Below are 14,450 nucleotides of genomic sequence, written 5' to 3' on the forward strand. Positions count from 1 at the left end.
AAAAATGGTCAAATAGTCAATATTGTACTTGACCCTCGTATCTTCTGCACTCGACTGTTTATTTTTACAGCTCACATTATATATGTTCACGCTGAACTCTGATGATAAGACTGAAAGAAAACATGCCTCCCATGATTCAGTCCAGCCCTAACTTCTGCATGTAATTTAATCATCAGCTGTCACAAATAATTAACTGAACATCAGCCAGCTTAATTTTGAACTCGGTATTCCATTATTTTGTAATTGCCTTTTAAAAAGAGAAAGACTGCCTTCCAGTTAATTATCAGGAATTCTGTTCCAGTCATAATCATCAGCGTTTCATGTTGCGAACAGTTTGGTCTTTAATACATTGGCATTTAACTACTCATTTATTTTTGTTGGGTCTGTTTTAAGTTTGTAATGTAACATTGTTTCATGGAATTGTTGTTTTGGAGGCAGGTCTGATCTGAAATATTTTGTGAATTTCCTCATACCTTGTTGCAAAACTGATCTTTAGTACGACTTAAGCAAAATGTCACTCTCTGATGAACTGTGTTGCTAATCATAAAATAGGGGTTTATGAATATAGTCAGATGAATTTTATTTCAGGCACCAAGTTACTAAAAAACACCCCCTCAAAAAAAGCCCCTAAAACTAAAATCCATTCCAAAACCTCAGAAAAACAGCTTTTCAGAGAAGCAAATTTGAAACTTCTAGTTCATAGTGTTCTTTCTGTCTTCAACAGCCACTTAAAACTCCAAAAACAGTTTTTACTAAGGCTTTTCATTTTATTCATTATCACTTTAAAAGGTTTCATTAGTCATTTTGTAACTCTGAAAGTCCTGTCTTCCTGAACACATTCTTAGTGTGTGATTATTTTCTATTATCCCATTCAAGTTGTGCCCTCCATGTGTCACACCTATAACAAAAGGTCCTGCAGATGTTCAGCTGCAGAACTCCAAGAACCTCCTTGGAGTTAAAGGATTGCAAAGATGCTGAGCTTTGGCCCAGCCTGTGTTTCTGTCTCATCCTCATTTGTGTGGGTGAAGCCTTGGTCCAAAGAAAGTTTTTATCCTCTCATTTGGGGAGGGGGAGCTCCAACCACTTTCATCCACGCTGAGCCAGTGAACTGCAGATGGGGCAAAGCATTTGAGATAAAACACTCACATCCTCTCAGAATTGCATTATTTATCCATTCTCTCTGCTTCCACATCAATCTTTGTCTTGAACTTGCCTGGTTTTTTTTTTTCTGAGCCTCTTCTGTTTCCAGCAGAATTGCTTTCCAATTATAAGTGATTTTCATTCATTACAAAGAATTTAGTTGGTCCTAACAAAACAGATCAAAACTAGTTTTTTGTTATTCCTTAAGGACAGATTTCAGAATCACGTAAGCAATTTTATCTCCTTCTTTCCTCCTTCATTAAGGTGACCAATAATTCATATTGGTCACAATCATGCTGCATGAAAAGCATATTTATTACTGCACAATATAATTTTGTTTCTTGTTATTCTTGATCTTAAAAGCAAAACAGCAAACACCACCAAAAAACATTGCAATTTTGAAAATCCCCCTGTCCTTGACAGGTGAATGTTTTGAAAGGAAAGTTGCCTAATATTAAATTCAATGTCACTGGATCAGTTTTATGAAAAAGCTAGTTTTATTCAATCAACCCTATAATAATGTAAACTGTCACTTTACTTCTGTAAAATTCTCTATTTAAATATCTTGTCTACCCAATTTAATGTCCTGTAATTTATTACTTTTTTTATTTTAAACCAGAGGTTTTATCCTTTAAAGATTGTAAATGTAACATTGTCAGATATGGAGATGTTTATGTGTTAATGTAAAAGACAGTACACAAATAACTGATACTCTGATATCGTGTGTTTCTGACACTTGTGTTTTCTGTGTATGCAAAGGTCACAATGTCTCTGTAATCTCAGGCTATGTTCATTAACTGACGTTTAATAATAATTCATACAATTTATCACTATGTAAGAGCTTCATGTAGGATGTTGCATTAATCCTTAAACAAATTATTCATACTTTTTGAGGCGCCTTTCAGCCTGTGCTGATTTCTAACCCGTGTTGCTTTTCTCCCCTGCAGATGGACCCCCTGTTGTGGCTCACTATGATATATCAGACACAAACTCAGACCCAGAAGTGGTAAATGTGGACAATCTGTTGGCGGCTGCAGTAGTTCAAGAGCACAATAATTCTTTAGGAAATCAAGACTCAGGATCTGCCTGGAGAGCCAGAGGGTTGCTGAATGAAATGAGTGCTGATACAGGTTTGTTTAAATTCTCTGACATTTGTGCCAGCAATGCAGTTGGTGGCTCTCCCTTTCTTGCTTTCAGTATTTTTATAGTTTATACAGCTGTAAAAGCTCCCTATGTGGATTTTGTGAGAGAACAGGACAGGTGTTTTTAAAAAGGTCTGACATTTACTCCAGAATACAAATGATAAAAATTGACAAATATTCCTGCAATATATATTTTACACTAATTTTAACTACCCTTCTTCTTTTCCTTTTAATACTACAGGGAGCTTAGGTCTGGGGTTTTGGTGGTGTTTTTTTTTTCTTAAATGAAAGTGACATAATCTTGTTACTGAATGGTTGATTATGACAACCCATGCTACCAGCTAGTCAACTGGTCCTAATCTCATTTTCAGTATTGTGATTGCCTATGTATATTTTTTATTGTTGTTGTTTATTTCTTTTTATCTCTAAAATACAAGCATTAATTATTCCCATATTTCATCTTCATTTCCAATACTCTTTGAAAATTGGACAGTGTTTTGGATGTTAGCAGGGGTTATTTTCTATCAGCTTCATCCCACAACTTTTTATGCCAGTATTATACTTCCTTTCCACTAATTTTCTTAACTCCTGTGTTAGGATTTCAGGCCACATACGACACGTAAATCTTGCCTGCCGTGGTGGAGCACGACAAATTTGCATTTCATGCTGTGTTTCCCAAAGGTCTCCCGCCACAGGGCACTCACATGGGGAGTGTTGTGGTGACTCTGAGCTGCTTTTCACTGTCTGTATGGTTTAAAGAAACATAATTAGATGGTGCTTTGTAAAGAGATGTTCCATTACTATGGAGTCTACAAGTCCACGATGCATGAGAATCTCTGTGCATTATTTTCACTGTGGTCCATGGCTGGATGTTGTTCCAGCCTTTTTGAAGCTTGCCTTTGTTTTCCAAGCTCACTGGTATTTTTTGCAGGACAGCAGCTGACTGATAGCTATTTGACCCCTAGCAATCCCAGTCCTTTATGAAGGGATTTATTAAACAATTAGAACAGCTGAAATCACCTGCATTACATAGCACTAATGGATCAGTACACCAAATGAATGTAAGGAAATAAAAAGTAATGTTTCTTACCAAGCTTTCTTCCACTTTTTTCTTAAAATTCTGCAGCACAGGTAGAATTTTTTTTTCCTTCCTCTACATATATCCAAGGGGACTTGCAGGTACAAGAAAACTGGAAACATTAAGAGACTTCTTCATCCCTGGGAATGTTCATATGGATTTAGTCGTGGTGCTATGGCCATGTCAGCAGCTGAAAGGATGAATGTCTTTTTGCTCATGCATTCACCTTACCCTGCAGCCTCAGTACACATCTGACTGCACCTTTGCCAGTGCTGGCCTTTTCCTGCCGGGTCTAGGGTTGCACATTGGGAAAGCAGAACTTTCAAATCTTGCATCTGGCTCACAAGCATAATCTTCAGCCGGTATCTAGTTTATCAGACTTTAAAGAATGTCTTCCCATGGGAAAATAACAGCATAAGCACTTCTATCAAAGTGAAAAATCTTGTAACAGTAGCACATCTCTGTGCATGGGCAAATATTTGGGGCTGTTTTGCAAGCCCTGGTGGTGCAGGGCAAACAAAACATCACTTTGGGCGTCATCCTAATGTTTGTGCAAAGAAATTAACAGCGTGGGCATGTTATTAGGCATGAAATTTTTATGGCCAGAGGCTGTAAATCTGTCTGTCTGTGCTATAATCCTGATTAACACTCAGCTACTCTTGCAGTATTTACTCTGCTAATCATGGTTTCACTACTGCTAATTATCTTTTTGTCATCTGAACTTAAAGCCATGGTAATATGTGGACCTTTTGGGACTCAGATTTATACCTCTAGGTATAAATTTTTTGGGCTATTTAAGAGCTGCTCTGCTTTGCTCCTTTGCCAGACATTACCCTGCCAAGAAAATGAAGGGTGGTTACGCATTAAAACAAGATGTAATGGCCATTCCATTCCATCCCCTGCCATGGGCAGGGACGTCTTCCACCGTCCCAGGCTGCTCCAAGCTCCATCCAGCCTGGCCTTGGACACTGCAGGGATGCAGGGGCAGCCCCAGCTGCTCTGGGCACCCTGTGCCAGGGTTCCACCCTCTTCATGGGGAAGAATTTCTCCCCAGTGTTCAATCCAGCCCTTCCCTCTGTCAATGTGAAGCCCCCGGCAAGTGAGTCAAAGCCTCTGACTTTCATTTCATGTTTCACAGTCTGCCCAGCCATTTCTATTAAAGAAATACCTGTGACCCATTTTTGGGCTTTCTGGCAGTCAGTGATATTTGCCAGGAAATGTTCAGCTGAACTCAAATGATAGGAAGAGACTATCGGGGCTATTAATTTGTTTTAAGTTCAGCTGACAAATTTTTTTTTTGTCTTGTGAGGTGGAAACTCCTCCTTCAGGTACCTGGCAGCACATGTGTTTCCTTCCCTTGCTAACCCTGATCCAGTCACCAAGGGTCTTGGCTTTCCAAAAGCTGAACATACAGCATGGTCTCTGCTCCTACAGAAGAGCTGCCCAGGGACTGGGGACAAGGCCTGCAGGGCCAGCACCCAGGCAATGGCTTGCCAGTGCCAGAGGGCAGGCCCAGCTGGGATATTGGCAAGGAATTGCTGGCTGGGAGGGTGGGCAGGCCCTGGCACAGGGTGCCCAGAGCAGCTGGGGCTGCCCCTGCATCCCTGCAGTGCCCAAGGACGGAGCTTGGAGCAACCTGGGCTAGTGGAAGGTGTCCTTGTCTTTGGCAAGGGCTGGGATTGGATGAGCTTTAAGGTCCCTTTCAGCTCAAACCATTTTATGATTCTATTTGCTTGCATCTTTCCCTTGTGCTTAAAGCAGTCATTAGAAAGTTTCCCTGGCACTTGTTTCAAGTTTTAATTTCTTCTCTCTCTTTCCTTTTAATCTCCCTGGGGGTATAATCAGTTCTGCATGTTCACACACCTTTGAAATCCTGTGGATCATTATTGCTACTCCTCCTCCTCCTCTCATCTTTGAGGAGGTGTCCACTCAGACTAGATACACATAAAATATTCACCTACTCTCATATTTCCTGTTCAACAAGTGACTCTTCCCCTGTGTAGTACAGCTGAGCAAGTGGTTTTTCAGAAGTAGGTAGTATCAACTACTTCATGGCTGTCCACTATCCCTCAGGCTAATGATAGAAAGAGAGAGTGGAATTAATCATCTTCTCTTTTTTCTTGGGGAGAAAAAAAAAAAAGAGTTGAAGTTATAAATTCTAATTAATTGATTTTTCAAGAAATCTATTTTCTATGAGAGAAATAATAATTTTGGCTGCTTTGTGTTTCCCATGCAAGTATTATCCTGTATGACTCAAAACAAATTCACTAATTGGGGTGAAGAACCTTCTTAGCAGCACTTGGCAGAAAAGACAAAAATGTGCCACACTTGCTGTGAGTATTTAGAGAGGGCTTGTGTCTTGATTGACTGACAAACTGGATGTCATTGAGGAGCTGTAATAAAAAAGCAGCCTTTCTGCATATGGGATTTAAGAAAACCACTTTTTCTTCTCAAGTATTTGTAATAATGAGCAGATGTGTGAAGCAGCACTGTCAGAAAGTGATGGATTTGCTCTGTTTTTCCTCTGATCAGCTTCCCCATGTTTTTTATTTAAAGAAATTAAATTAAATTTCCTTGATGTGTGGGATGCTTCTATCCAGACTATAGGCTTTTTTTTGCTGTAGTATCATTGTGTTTTCTTAGATTGTTTTGTTTCTTAATTTTTTCTTTAATGGTTTTGAGGAGGTTTAGGGACAGTCTGACTCTTAGCACTGTTGTAACATTTCAGCTGGAAATTCTAATTGTTCTTGGTGCAAAAGTCAGGCTTTGCTCACATTTGTGTGCCAGCACCATCACCAGAGCTACTGACACTGCCTAAATCCAGTGGTTTTCCTGTATCAGGTGATGATTTGTGAGTTGGAAAACTTGGTCTAATGAGATTTTCTTATCTCAGTGTTGTTCTGGTTTTTTTGTTAGGAAACTCCTTTTCCAGCTGATTTCTGAGTCACATAAGCTGTTAAACACTGTATTCCCATTTTCCCCATCTGTAGGTCGCTTGGATCCAGGCTTCCTTGCAGGTGACAAAACCTCTTGTGGCAATTCCCAGGCCAATGAAGAAATTAACATTGCCTCTTCTGACAGTGAAGTAGAGATTGTTGGAGTTCAGGAACATGCCAGGTATTAATTAGTCTTTTCTTGCTGTAATACTACTTTCTTTTTATCAGAATGTCTGCATTACCAAAATCAATAAAGAAAGAATCGCTGGCCTTCACTTCTGTAATTACCCATCCATGAGCGATGCCCAAAAAGCAGCAAATGTTGCACTTGTTTTTTTTTTTTTTGTTTTGCTGATCATGGTGATGTCAGAATATGTTTTTCTTTAGAAAGTGACCAATCAGATCAATAACTTGATAGTGATTCAGATTATAGTTGTGATTCAATATCAAACATTAACTAGCTAAAGATGTGTCATATAAAAATACCAAATATTGAGATACTAAGTGAACATACATCAGAAATTCAGATTTTAAAGGAATACATGAATATGCAAATATCTAAGTGAAAGTCTTTATGTGGGTTCTCGTTTCCTTTCAAAATATTAACTTAAGGTTATTAACAGCTTCCACTTTATTTAATTAATCAGTAGTGGTAAAAATATTGTAATTTTTTCAATGGCAAATGTCATAAGATATCCCCTTTAGGTTAAAAATCTTGGTTTTATTTCAAGTTTCAAGAGAGGTTAAAGTAGATGAGGATGAGGGTGCCAGAGGTTTCTCTCTCAGTCAGAAACCTATGCAGCTGTTCTTCTTGGTAGGCATTTTTTGATGTTACTCTTCACCTTTAGTCTGTGGTCTTTCCTTGGCTTAAGGTATTATGAAGCAGTTGAACAAAACTGACATTTTCTAATAATGTGGAGTGTGGATTTGGTGGAATGAAACCACGTTAAAACAGTACATAGACAAGCTCCTTTTAAAATTTTCTTCTGCCTGCCTAGTAGGTGCTTGGAGGCAGAAAAGAGGTGTGAGGAAGATGGAACAGAGTTCCTTGTCCTCTCACTGCATCTTTCTTGAGGAAAGAAGAAGAAAGGTGTGCAGGACCAAATTTCCTAGGCAGGAAACTTCATGGATAATGTGGGCACAACCCAGTGCTGTTGGATGTGCAAAAAAGGAAATTTTCAGGTCCAGGAAGGTGATTTAGTGTTAGCTTTTAGAACGGTGAGAAAGTCCTTGCATGGCCAACTCTTTCGGAAGATGGTAATTCCTTAGGAAGCAGTGCTCCTGGCTGTTTATGCAGCAGAACCCAGGGCTTAGGGGGGTCTTTGTGCTGATGGTAAGGGGTGTGGATTCACCCTCCAGCACTGGCTGGTGTAAAACTGTGCAGCACTGCACACAGGACCCTTCTGTCCCCTCTTTGAAAGATTTCCATGCTGCTGCCTCAATAATACTCACCCTCTATGGGAATGGAAACGTGAGCTAAAGGCAGAGTTGCTGTTTAAAATGAGTTTTAGTAGATATGGACTGAAATAATTTCAGCAAATCAGACTTTATAAAAGCACTGTGTGCTTTCCTTTGTTCCTGTACCCATCTCCCACAGACCAGTGTTTACTGCCTCCCTTGAATACTCACACATTTCAGTTGTTTGAATCCTACTTCGAGTTTTATTTCTCCTGCAGGCCTAGGCTTGCAGTTATGAAGTACTGATGGGCTTCTGTCAGGGTTGCTGTTTGGGCAAGGCTTAGGTTTTTGATCAGGATTTTCTGCATGCTTGGTTGCTGCGTTGTTTGGATCCTGGTTTTTATCATGCTCCCTATTCCGTCTCATCGTTGTGCTGTTGACACCTTGGAGTTTGTCCAGTGTTTGTAGTTCTTCAGATTCTTAGTGAATTGGTGCTGTTTCTCATCATGGGGATATTCCTTGGCATCTACTTAGGACACCTAAGTCCTGTTTTTCAGTTTGTTTAATTTTTCACCAGTAGAATTTTTTTTTTTGATCACTCTGGTTTTGCCTAGGAGGTTTTTTGGGGTTTTTTATTGCCTTTACCTTCCATTGGTTGCAGATTGGAAGCATGTTCCCTGAGCTCATGTTTGACTGTTTTGCTGTTGGCTGCTTGTGTGACTAGTTTGAGGATAAACACTTTTATTTTTCCAAGGTATCTTTTCTGTGAGATAATTTATGGCTTGGTTTTCATCATGTTCAGGAAGAAAAGTTGGTCTTAGCTTTGTCTAAACGCTGAGGACTGTTCTCAGAATGGTGCACCACAGTCCCTGAGACCAAACATCATATTTAATTTGCTCTGCCCACAAGCTTTTCTTGCCAGTTACGCTTACAAATATATCTCCTTAAAAGAAAGCTTTAAAAGAAAGAAATCCTGTACATTTGTTAGAGTTCCAGGGTCTTATTGCTAATTCTTTGTAGATATATACTTTAAGTATGTGTTTTTATGACTGAAGAAGTAATAAAAGAACCATTCTGAACATCACATCTAAGCCTAAGCAGCATATGTGAGAAGGCAATGAGACATTTCTATTCAGAGGAGTTACAGCTCAAATTTTCATTCTATTTCACGAAACTCCAACCAGAACCAAGAGAGCTGAGCGTAACCTAAGTAGTTTTGGAGAAAATAAATAGCACAGACTTAAATTGGAATAAATAAAATGTAAATGTCAAGGATATTTGATCAGTGCAGGAAATTTGAGTTCCTGAAATACACGTGCCTTCCCAAAGAAATGGGAAAAGGTTACCCCAGCAGCCAGAGCACCTCGTGTTTATCCATGCAGCCAGGAGCAGCTACAGCCACTACCAGTGCTTAGAAGAGCAAACCAATTTTTGGAGCACTAGGTATTAAGTTTTATTAGTGCCTGTGTAGGATTTACAGCTGGAATTGGAGTGACCATCCTAAAGCCTCTAGTAAATTCCCATCATCACTTCATCATACACAAAATTATTCTGCCTTTCATTTTGCATTTCTTTTTTCTAATTGCTCTTAACTTGCGCTTCATTTGTCATGGATCTACTATGGACATAATAGGTGAAAATGCAGTATGAGTAGGTACTTGTGAATTGTGCTTCAGCAGGGCACTGGAGCCTTATCTTCAAATACACCTTTTATTCTTATTGTCTCTAGTCACTTAAAGCTTAAATGTTTTGCTGAAGTGGGGCTAAACTGTTGTCAGTGAGCATTTCCGAGTATGTTTGTAATTTTCACTTAAAAAGACCAAACCAAAAAAAAAAAACCAACCAGATGTAACAGCTGCAATAACATAATTAGCAAGACCTATTTTGCAATTATTATAATGAAAGTATCATTACCTCCTTGTTTTAATATGGCTTTGATTAAATATTTCGGTATAACTTTTATTTTTCTCTCTTTTCTCTCTTTTCTCTTTTTTCTCCTTTCTCCTTTTCTCTCTTCTCTTCTCTTCTCTTCTCTTCTCTTCTCTTCTCTTCTCTTCTCTTCTCTTCTCTTCTCTTCTCTTCTCTTCTCTTCTCTTCTCTTCTCTTCTCTTCTCTTCTCTTCTCTTCTCTTCTCTTCTCTTCTCTTCTCTTCTCTTCTCTTCTCTTCTCTTCTCTTCTCTTCTCTTCTCTTCTCTTCTCTTCTCTTCTCTTCTCTTCTCTTCTCTTCTCTTCTCTTCTCTTCTCTTCTCTTCTCTTCTCTTCTCTTCTCTTCTCTTCTCTTCTCTTCTCTTCTCTTCTCTTCTCTTCTCTTCTCTTCTCTTCTCTTCTCTTCTCTTCTCTTCTCTTCTCTTCTCTTCTCTTCTCTTCTCTTCTCTTCTCTTCTCTTCTCTTCTCTTCTCTTCTCTTCTCTTCTCTTCTCTTCTCTTCTCTTCTCTTCTCTTCTCTTCTCTTCTCTTCTCTTCTCTTCTCTTCTCTTCTCTTCTCTTCTCTTCTCTTCTCTTCTCTTCTCTTCTCTTCTCTTCTCTTCTCTTCTCTTCTCTTCTCTTCTCTTCTCCTCGAGTCTCCTCTCCTCAAGTCTCCTTGAGTCTTCTCTCCTCTTTTTCTCTTTGTAGAAGTCCAGTGGGTAAAGCTCCATCAGGAAACTGTGCATGGTACTACACATGGTCAGGCAGGCTTCCTCAAGATCCCTGGGATCCATACACAATTTTTTTGAGGAGGATCACATTACACCCACTGGAATTCCTTTAGAATAATTAAATCCCAACCAAATCCCCCAAATTTAAATTTAACTTTGTTCACTGGGTGTTTGAGATGCCACGGACTCTACAAGTGGAGAATCCAGTTTGGAGAGGGAAGTGCTGACCAGATAGTGATAAAACACTGAGGGCAGGGTGTTGTGGCTGAGCTGAGCGGTGTCCCTGACTCTGTGTGTGTCCCTCTCCTCGCTGCAGGTGTGTGCATCCCAGGGGAGGGGTGATCCAGAGCGTGTCCTCCTGGAAGCGCGGCTCGCCGTTCGGGAGCGCCCAGCCCACACAGCCATGGACAGCAGTGGCTCCCCAGCAGAACTGGTCCTCGCCCCCAGAAGTGGTGGACCTCACTCTGGACGAGGACACCAGGCGCAAATACCTCCTGTAACTCCGTGTCACTGTGCTCTGCCCTCTCCCCTCCCGCCCTCCCTGGCACAGAAGTTCAGTGGTTAAACCATCGCCTCCAGAGGCCCCGTCCTTGGCACCATGAGACCCAAACCCGCGGCGTTTCTCCACGCCCACAGGAATGTAGTCTGACTTCAGTATCACCTCAGATGGTTTTGCCTTCTCCAAGGAGGATTCCTGCCCAGAATTAACAGCACCAAATTTGAAACACATCTGCAGTTACTAATGTGTGCGTGTATATCTAACGAAATAACTGCGTGCAAACCTACGTCCTCCCAGCCTCCCCACCTCCCGTCTCCAGAACGTTTTTAATTTATCAGTATCTTGAGTTTGTTAGTAGAAGTTAGTGTGTTGCTGTGTGAGCATCAGTGGTTTTGAGAAATGCTGTGTCCTCACTGATTTCAGCGGAACTGGGGGGTATTCAACGCTTCCAAAATTTGGGCCAGGAGTATTTTTACCCAAGTGGATTTGGTTATGTTGCAAGCAGGAGGGATTGTCTTTAATGCAAACGGCCCATAACAAATGCACTGAACTGTAACTTTTTCTCTAAAAATTCTTTTTAATTTCTTCCTCTTTTTCTCTGATTCTGCTGCACTTCTTCTGTATTTCTCTTTCCACTCCTGGATTTCTCAGTCTCCTCTGAGCTGAGCTTCTTTGGGATCCTCCCTCCTGGGGAGCCCCGCTTATCTCACTTCTCTAGGTTTGAAGAAAACTCTTGAGCTCGTTAGAATCTTGTTTCTCCTGTTTATTAGAAGGTCATTACAATACTTAGCAGGTCTCTGCAGACTGGCTGCACAAAGTTAATTCACTGCAATCTGATTTATTTTCTTCTGATGTTACAGAATGGCCTTGTGGCTCACTTTGTGTTTGAAAGCACAAAATGGCCCCCAACTACGTAGTTTTATTATCTTTATACTTATTCTTACCTAATTAACAATAGACTTGTGTATTATTTTTCTTAATGACCCAATGACCCATCAACTGTGTGCTGCACTGCAGCATCTTATGTCAAATAACTTACTATTGCCCAAAAACCTCTAAAAGAAGAACATGAAGAAGAAAGAAAAAGGAAAAGAAACAACATTCTAAACTCTCCATCTTGTCTTCTGCTTTCTAAACTAACTAAAACTCTAAACTAACTTTTTCACCCATTGACTTAAGAAAACTCTCTAATCTACACACTCACACTTTTAGCTTTTCCATCTAATTTTAACAGTTGTTTTCATGTATCAACATGAAAACATGCTCATGAATTTCATGTTATATGAAATTCAGTGTTTTTCCGTATCTTAGAACTACGTATCAGAAACAAGTGCACACACTCTGTGTCTCAGACTCCTACACTGAACAGCTTTTAATTAAAGTGGTTTTATTTTCAATGTAATTTACAGTTTATATTCTTCAGTGCTGAGTCTTCTGTCTACTTGACTGCTGTATTTCACTGGTCAATTCCCACAGCTTGGAATGGCTAAAATAGTAATAGTAGTGACTTAGGAACAGCTGAACATTGCAAAAGCACAGGAAAAAGTAATAAAAAGGCCCAGCATCCCTCTCCTTTTTAATTATAGCTGAACTTTTTTTACCTTTATCTAAGTCTTGCCTGGAGTAGATGAAGGAGAGGGGTGAAATCTTTTACTCATAGTCCCCACTTCTACTACTGCTTGTTTGCATCATTCACCATCTCAGAAAATAAAAAACAAATCCCAAGCAAATTCCAAAGTCCCAGCAGGGCAAAAGGCTGTGTTCAGCTGGGACCTGTTCCTGGAATTTGTGGGGCCACTCAAGTGCTTAAAACTCTGTCCTAAAATATGTTGCAGGATCAGGGTCAGAAACAAAGGTTGTGGGGTTTTTTTGGGGTTTTTTTTGTTTTGTTTTTTTTTAATTAGTAATCTGCACCATTTCCCTGACTTTCAGTCATGTCTCTCATGCTAGTTTTGAAAATGTCAAGATTCAGGAAACACTTTCTACCAGAATATTTACCAAAATCAGTGGAACTACTCTAGTGGGCTGCAGTTTCTGTGACTATATGGAAATTCCTGCCCCTCATCTGTCATTTTGAGTCTTTCCCAAGGCAAAAACCAAAGATTAGACTTTAACAAGACGATATTATTCACTTTAAATGTCTACTGTGCAATTGAAACATTCCTTCATATTCCAGATGTTTCTGTTGAATTTTGTACAGCTCTGCCATTAGATTTTTACTATTTAAGGCTGAACAGGGGTGGTCAGCACATGGGAAGTTCTGCTTTCCTTTCATGCTGGCTGGTTTCAAAATTTATTTGGCTTCCCATAATTTTATCTGAGGGCAAAATTAAAAATTAAAGTAGACTTACCTGTGTTGTCACATAAAGGAAAAACAGCCCAGCAGGGGGGTATAGTTAAAAAACGCGTTTCTTCCATAAGCGGAACAGTTCATACTGCACTTTACAAAGCAGCTAGGTAAGGATTGATATTCCCATTTCCAGCTTTCTAGAACATTGAACATAAGTGTCTTGCATGGCCAGCAAAATATCTGTGGTGTTTGTAATGACCAATTCCTTTCTGTGGGAGGGAGGAAGGGAGGGAGGGAGGGAGGGGAGTGTGGATGGAGCCTGTTGGCCCCACAGCAGGGAAAGGCCCTGTGCTCCTCTGCCCATCCCTTCTCCTGGTGCTTCCATCAGCTCTGGGCTCACACACCTGCTGTAAAGGTAACTTTGGGACAGCCAGCTCCTGTGGCTGCTTCTTCCCATTTCACAGAGTCTCCTGAAGGTCGGTTGTGAAGAAAGCTGCTGGGACCCCGTTTGCAGTCCTTCCTTGAAAAAAATGCAAACTAACTCTCCTTGTTTTGCAGTTTCTATATGATGTGACTTCCACATGTACATAAAAATGACTGCCTCCTAACCAAACTTCCTCCAATTGTGCACTGTGTTTGTTCAAACAGCTCATGTGTGGTGGTCCGATGCAGGTTTTCTTTTATTTAAAACACTACGTATTTTCTCTCGACAAATTTCAAGGCTAGTGACCTGAAAAACACAATCACTGGATATGGGTAGGAAATGGTTTGGTTTTGTTTCTTTTTTTTTTTGTTTGCTTGTTTGTTTTGGTTTTTTTTTTCTTTTAACTTCTGTGTTTTTTAAAAAGAGCAAAAATCTGCCTGGGTGGTTTTAGCTCTTCTCAGCAGGAAAGAGAAAAAATTAGCCATTGTATGGCTGAGAACCAATGCACTTGGGGCCTGGTCCAGAACCCACTGGGGTCGGTGTGGGGCTGCCCATCGACTTCAGTGTGCATTGACTCGAGCCCTTCAGGGTATTTGCTGGAGTGTGAACTTGGAATCTTCTATAGTGAAGACAAATCATTGCTCAGAAAATAAATGTTTAAAATGTGCGGCTCTAGTTAAAAATAAAATTTGATTCTTCTCGACACTCACTATTTAGTTCTCATTTTCCATCTAGTATTTAATGGTCTTTGGAGAGAAATAATAATAAAACAGAGTGTTATATATATATATATAAATATATATATTTTTGGTGCAAGATGAGACCTTCTGTTTTTTGAAACAAGTCTGTAGCATAAAGGTTAAACTATTTTAAGACAAAATAAAATAGAGTGTATTATTTAAACAATA

At 39.8% G+C, this 14,450-nt stretch overlaps 1 protein-coding gene across 2 annotated transcripts in view; it reads left to right on the plus strand.

Annotated features, from left to right (window-relative positions):
* The window catches only part of ARK2N (arkadia (RNF111) N-terminal like PKA signaling regulator 2N), a 46,221-nt gene extending 31,771 nt beyond the window's left edge, over nucleotides 1-14,450 (plus strand). For both annotated transcript variants that reach the window (XM_086867442.1, XM_086867443.1), the window contains 3 exons: nucleotides 2,088-2,270; nucleotides 6,351-6,477; nucleotides 10,646-14,450. In XM_086867442.1, the coding sequence (XP_086723568.1) occupies nucleotides 2,088-2,270; nucleotides 6,351-6,477; nucleotides 10,646-10,829 (494 nt within the window). In that variant the 3' untranslated portion in view covers nucleotides 10,830-14,450. The remainder of the gene's footprint in view (nucleotides 1-2,087; nucleotides 2,271-6,350; nucleotides 6,478-10,645) is intronic.

This window comes from Cyanistes caeruleus, chromosome Z, assembly GCF_971803275.1.
Source record: "Cyanistes caeruleus chromosome Z, bCyaCae1.hap1.1, whole genome shotgun sequence".
NCBI classification, from domain to species: Eukaryota; Metazoa; Chordata; class Aves; order Passeriformes; family Paridae; genus Cyanistes; species Cyanistes caeruleus.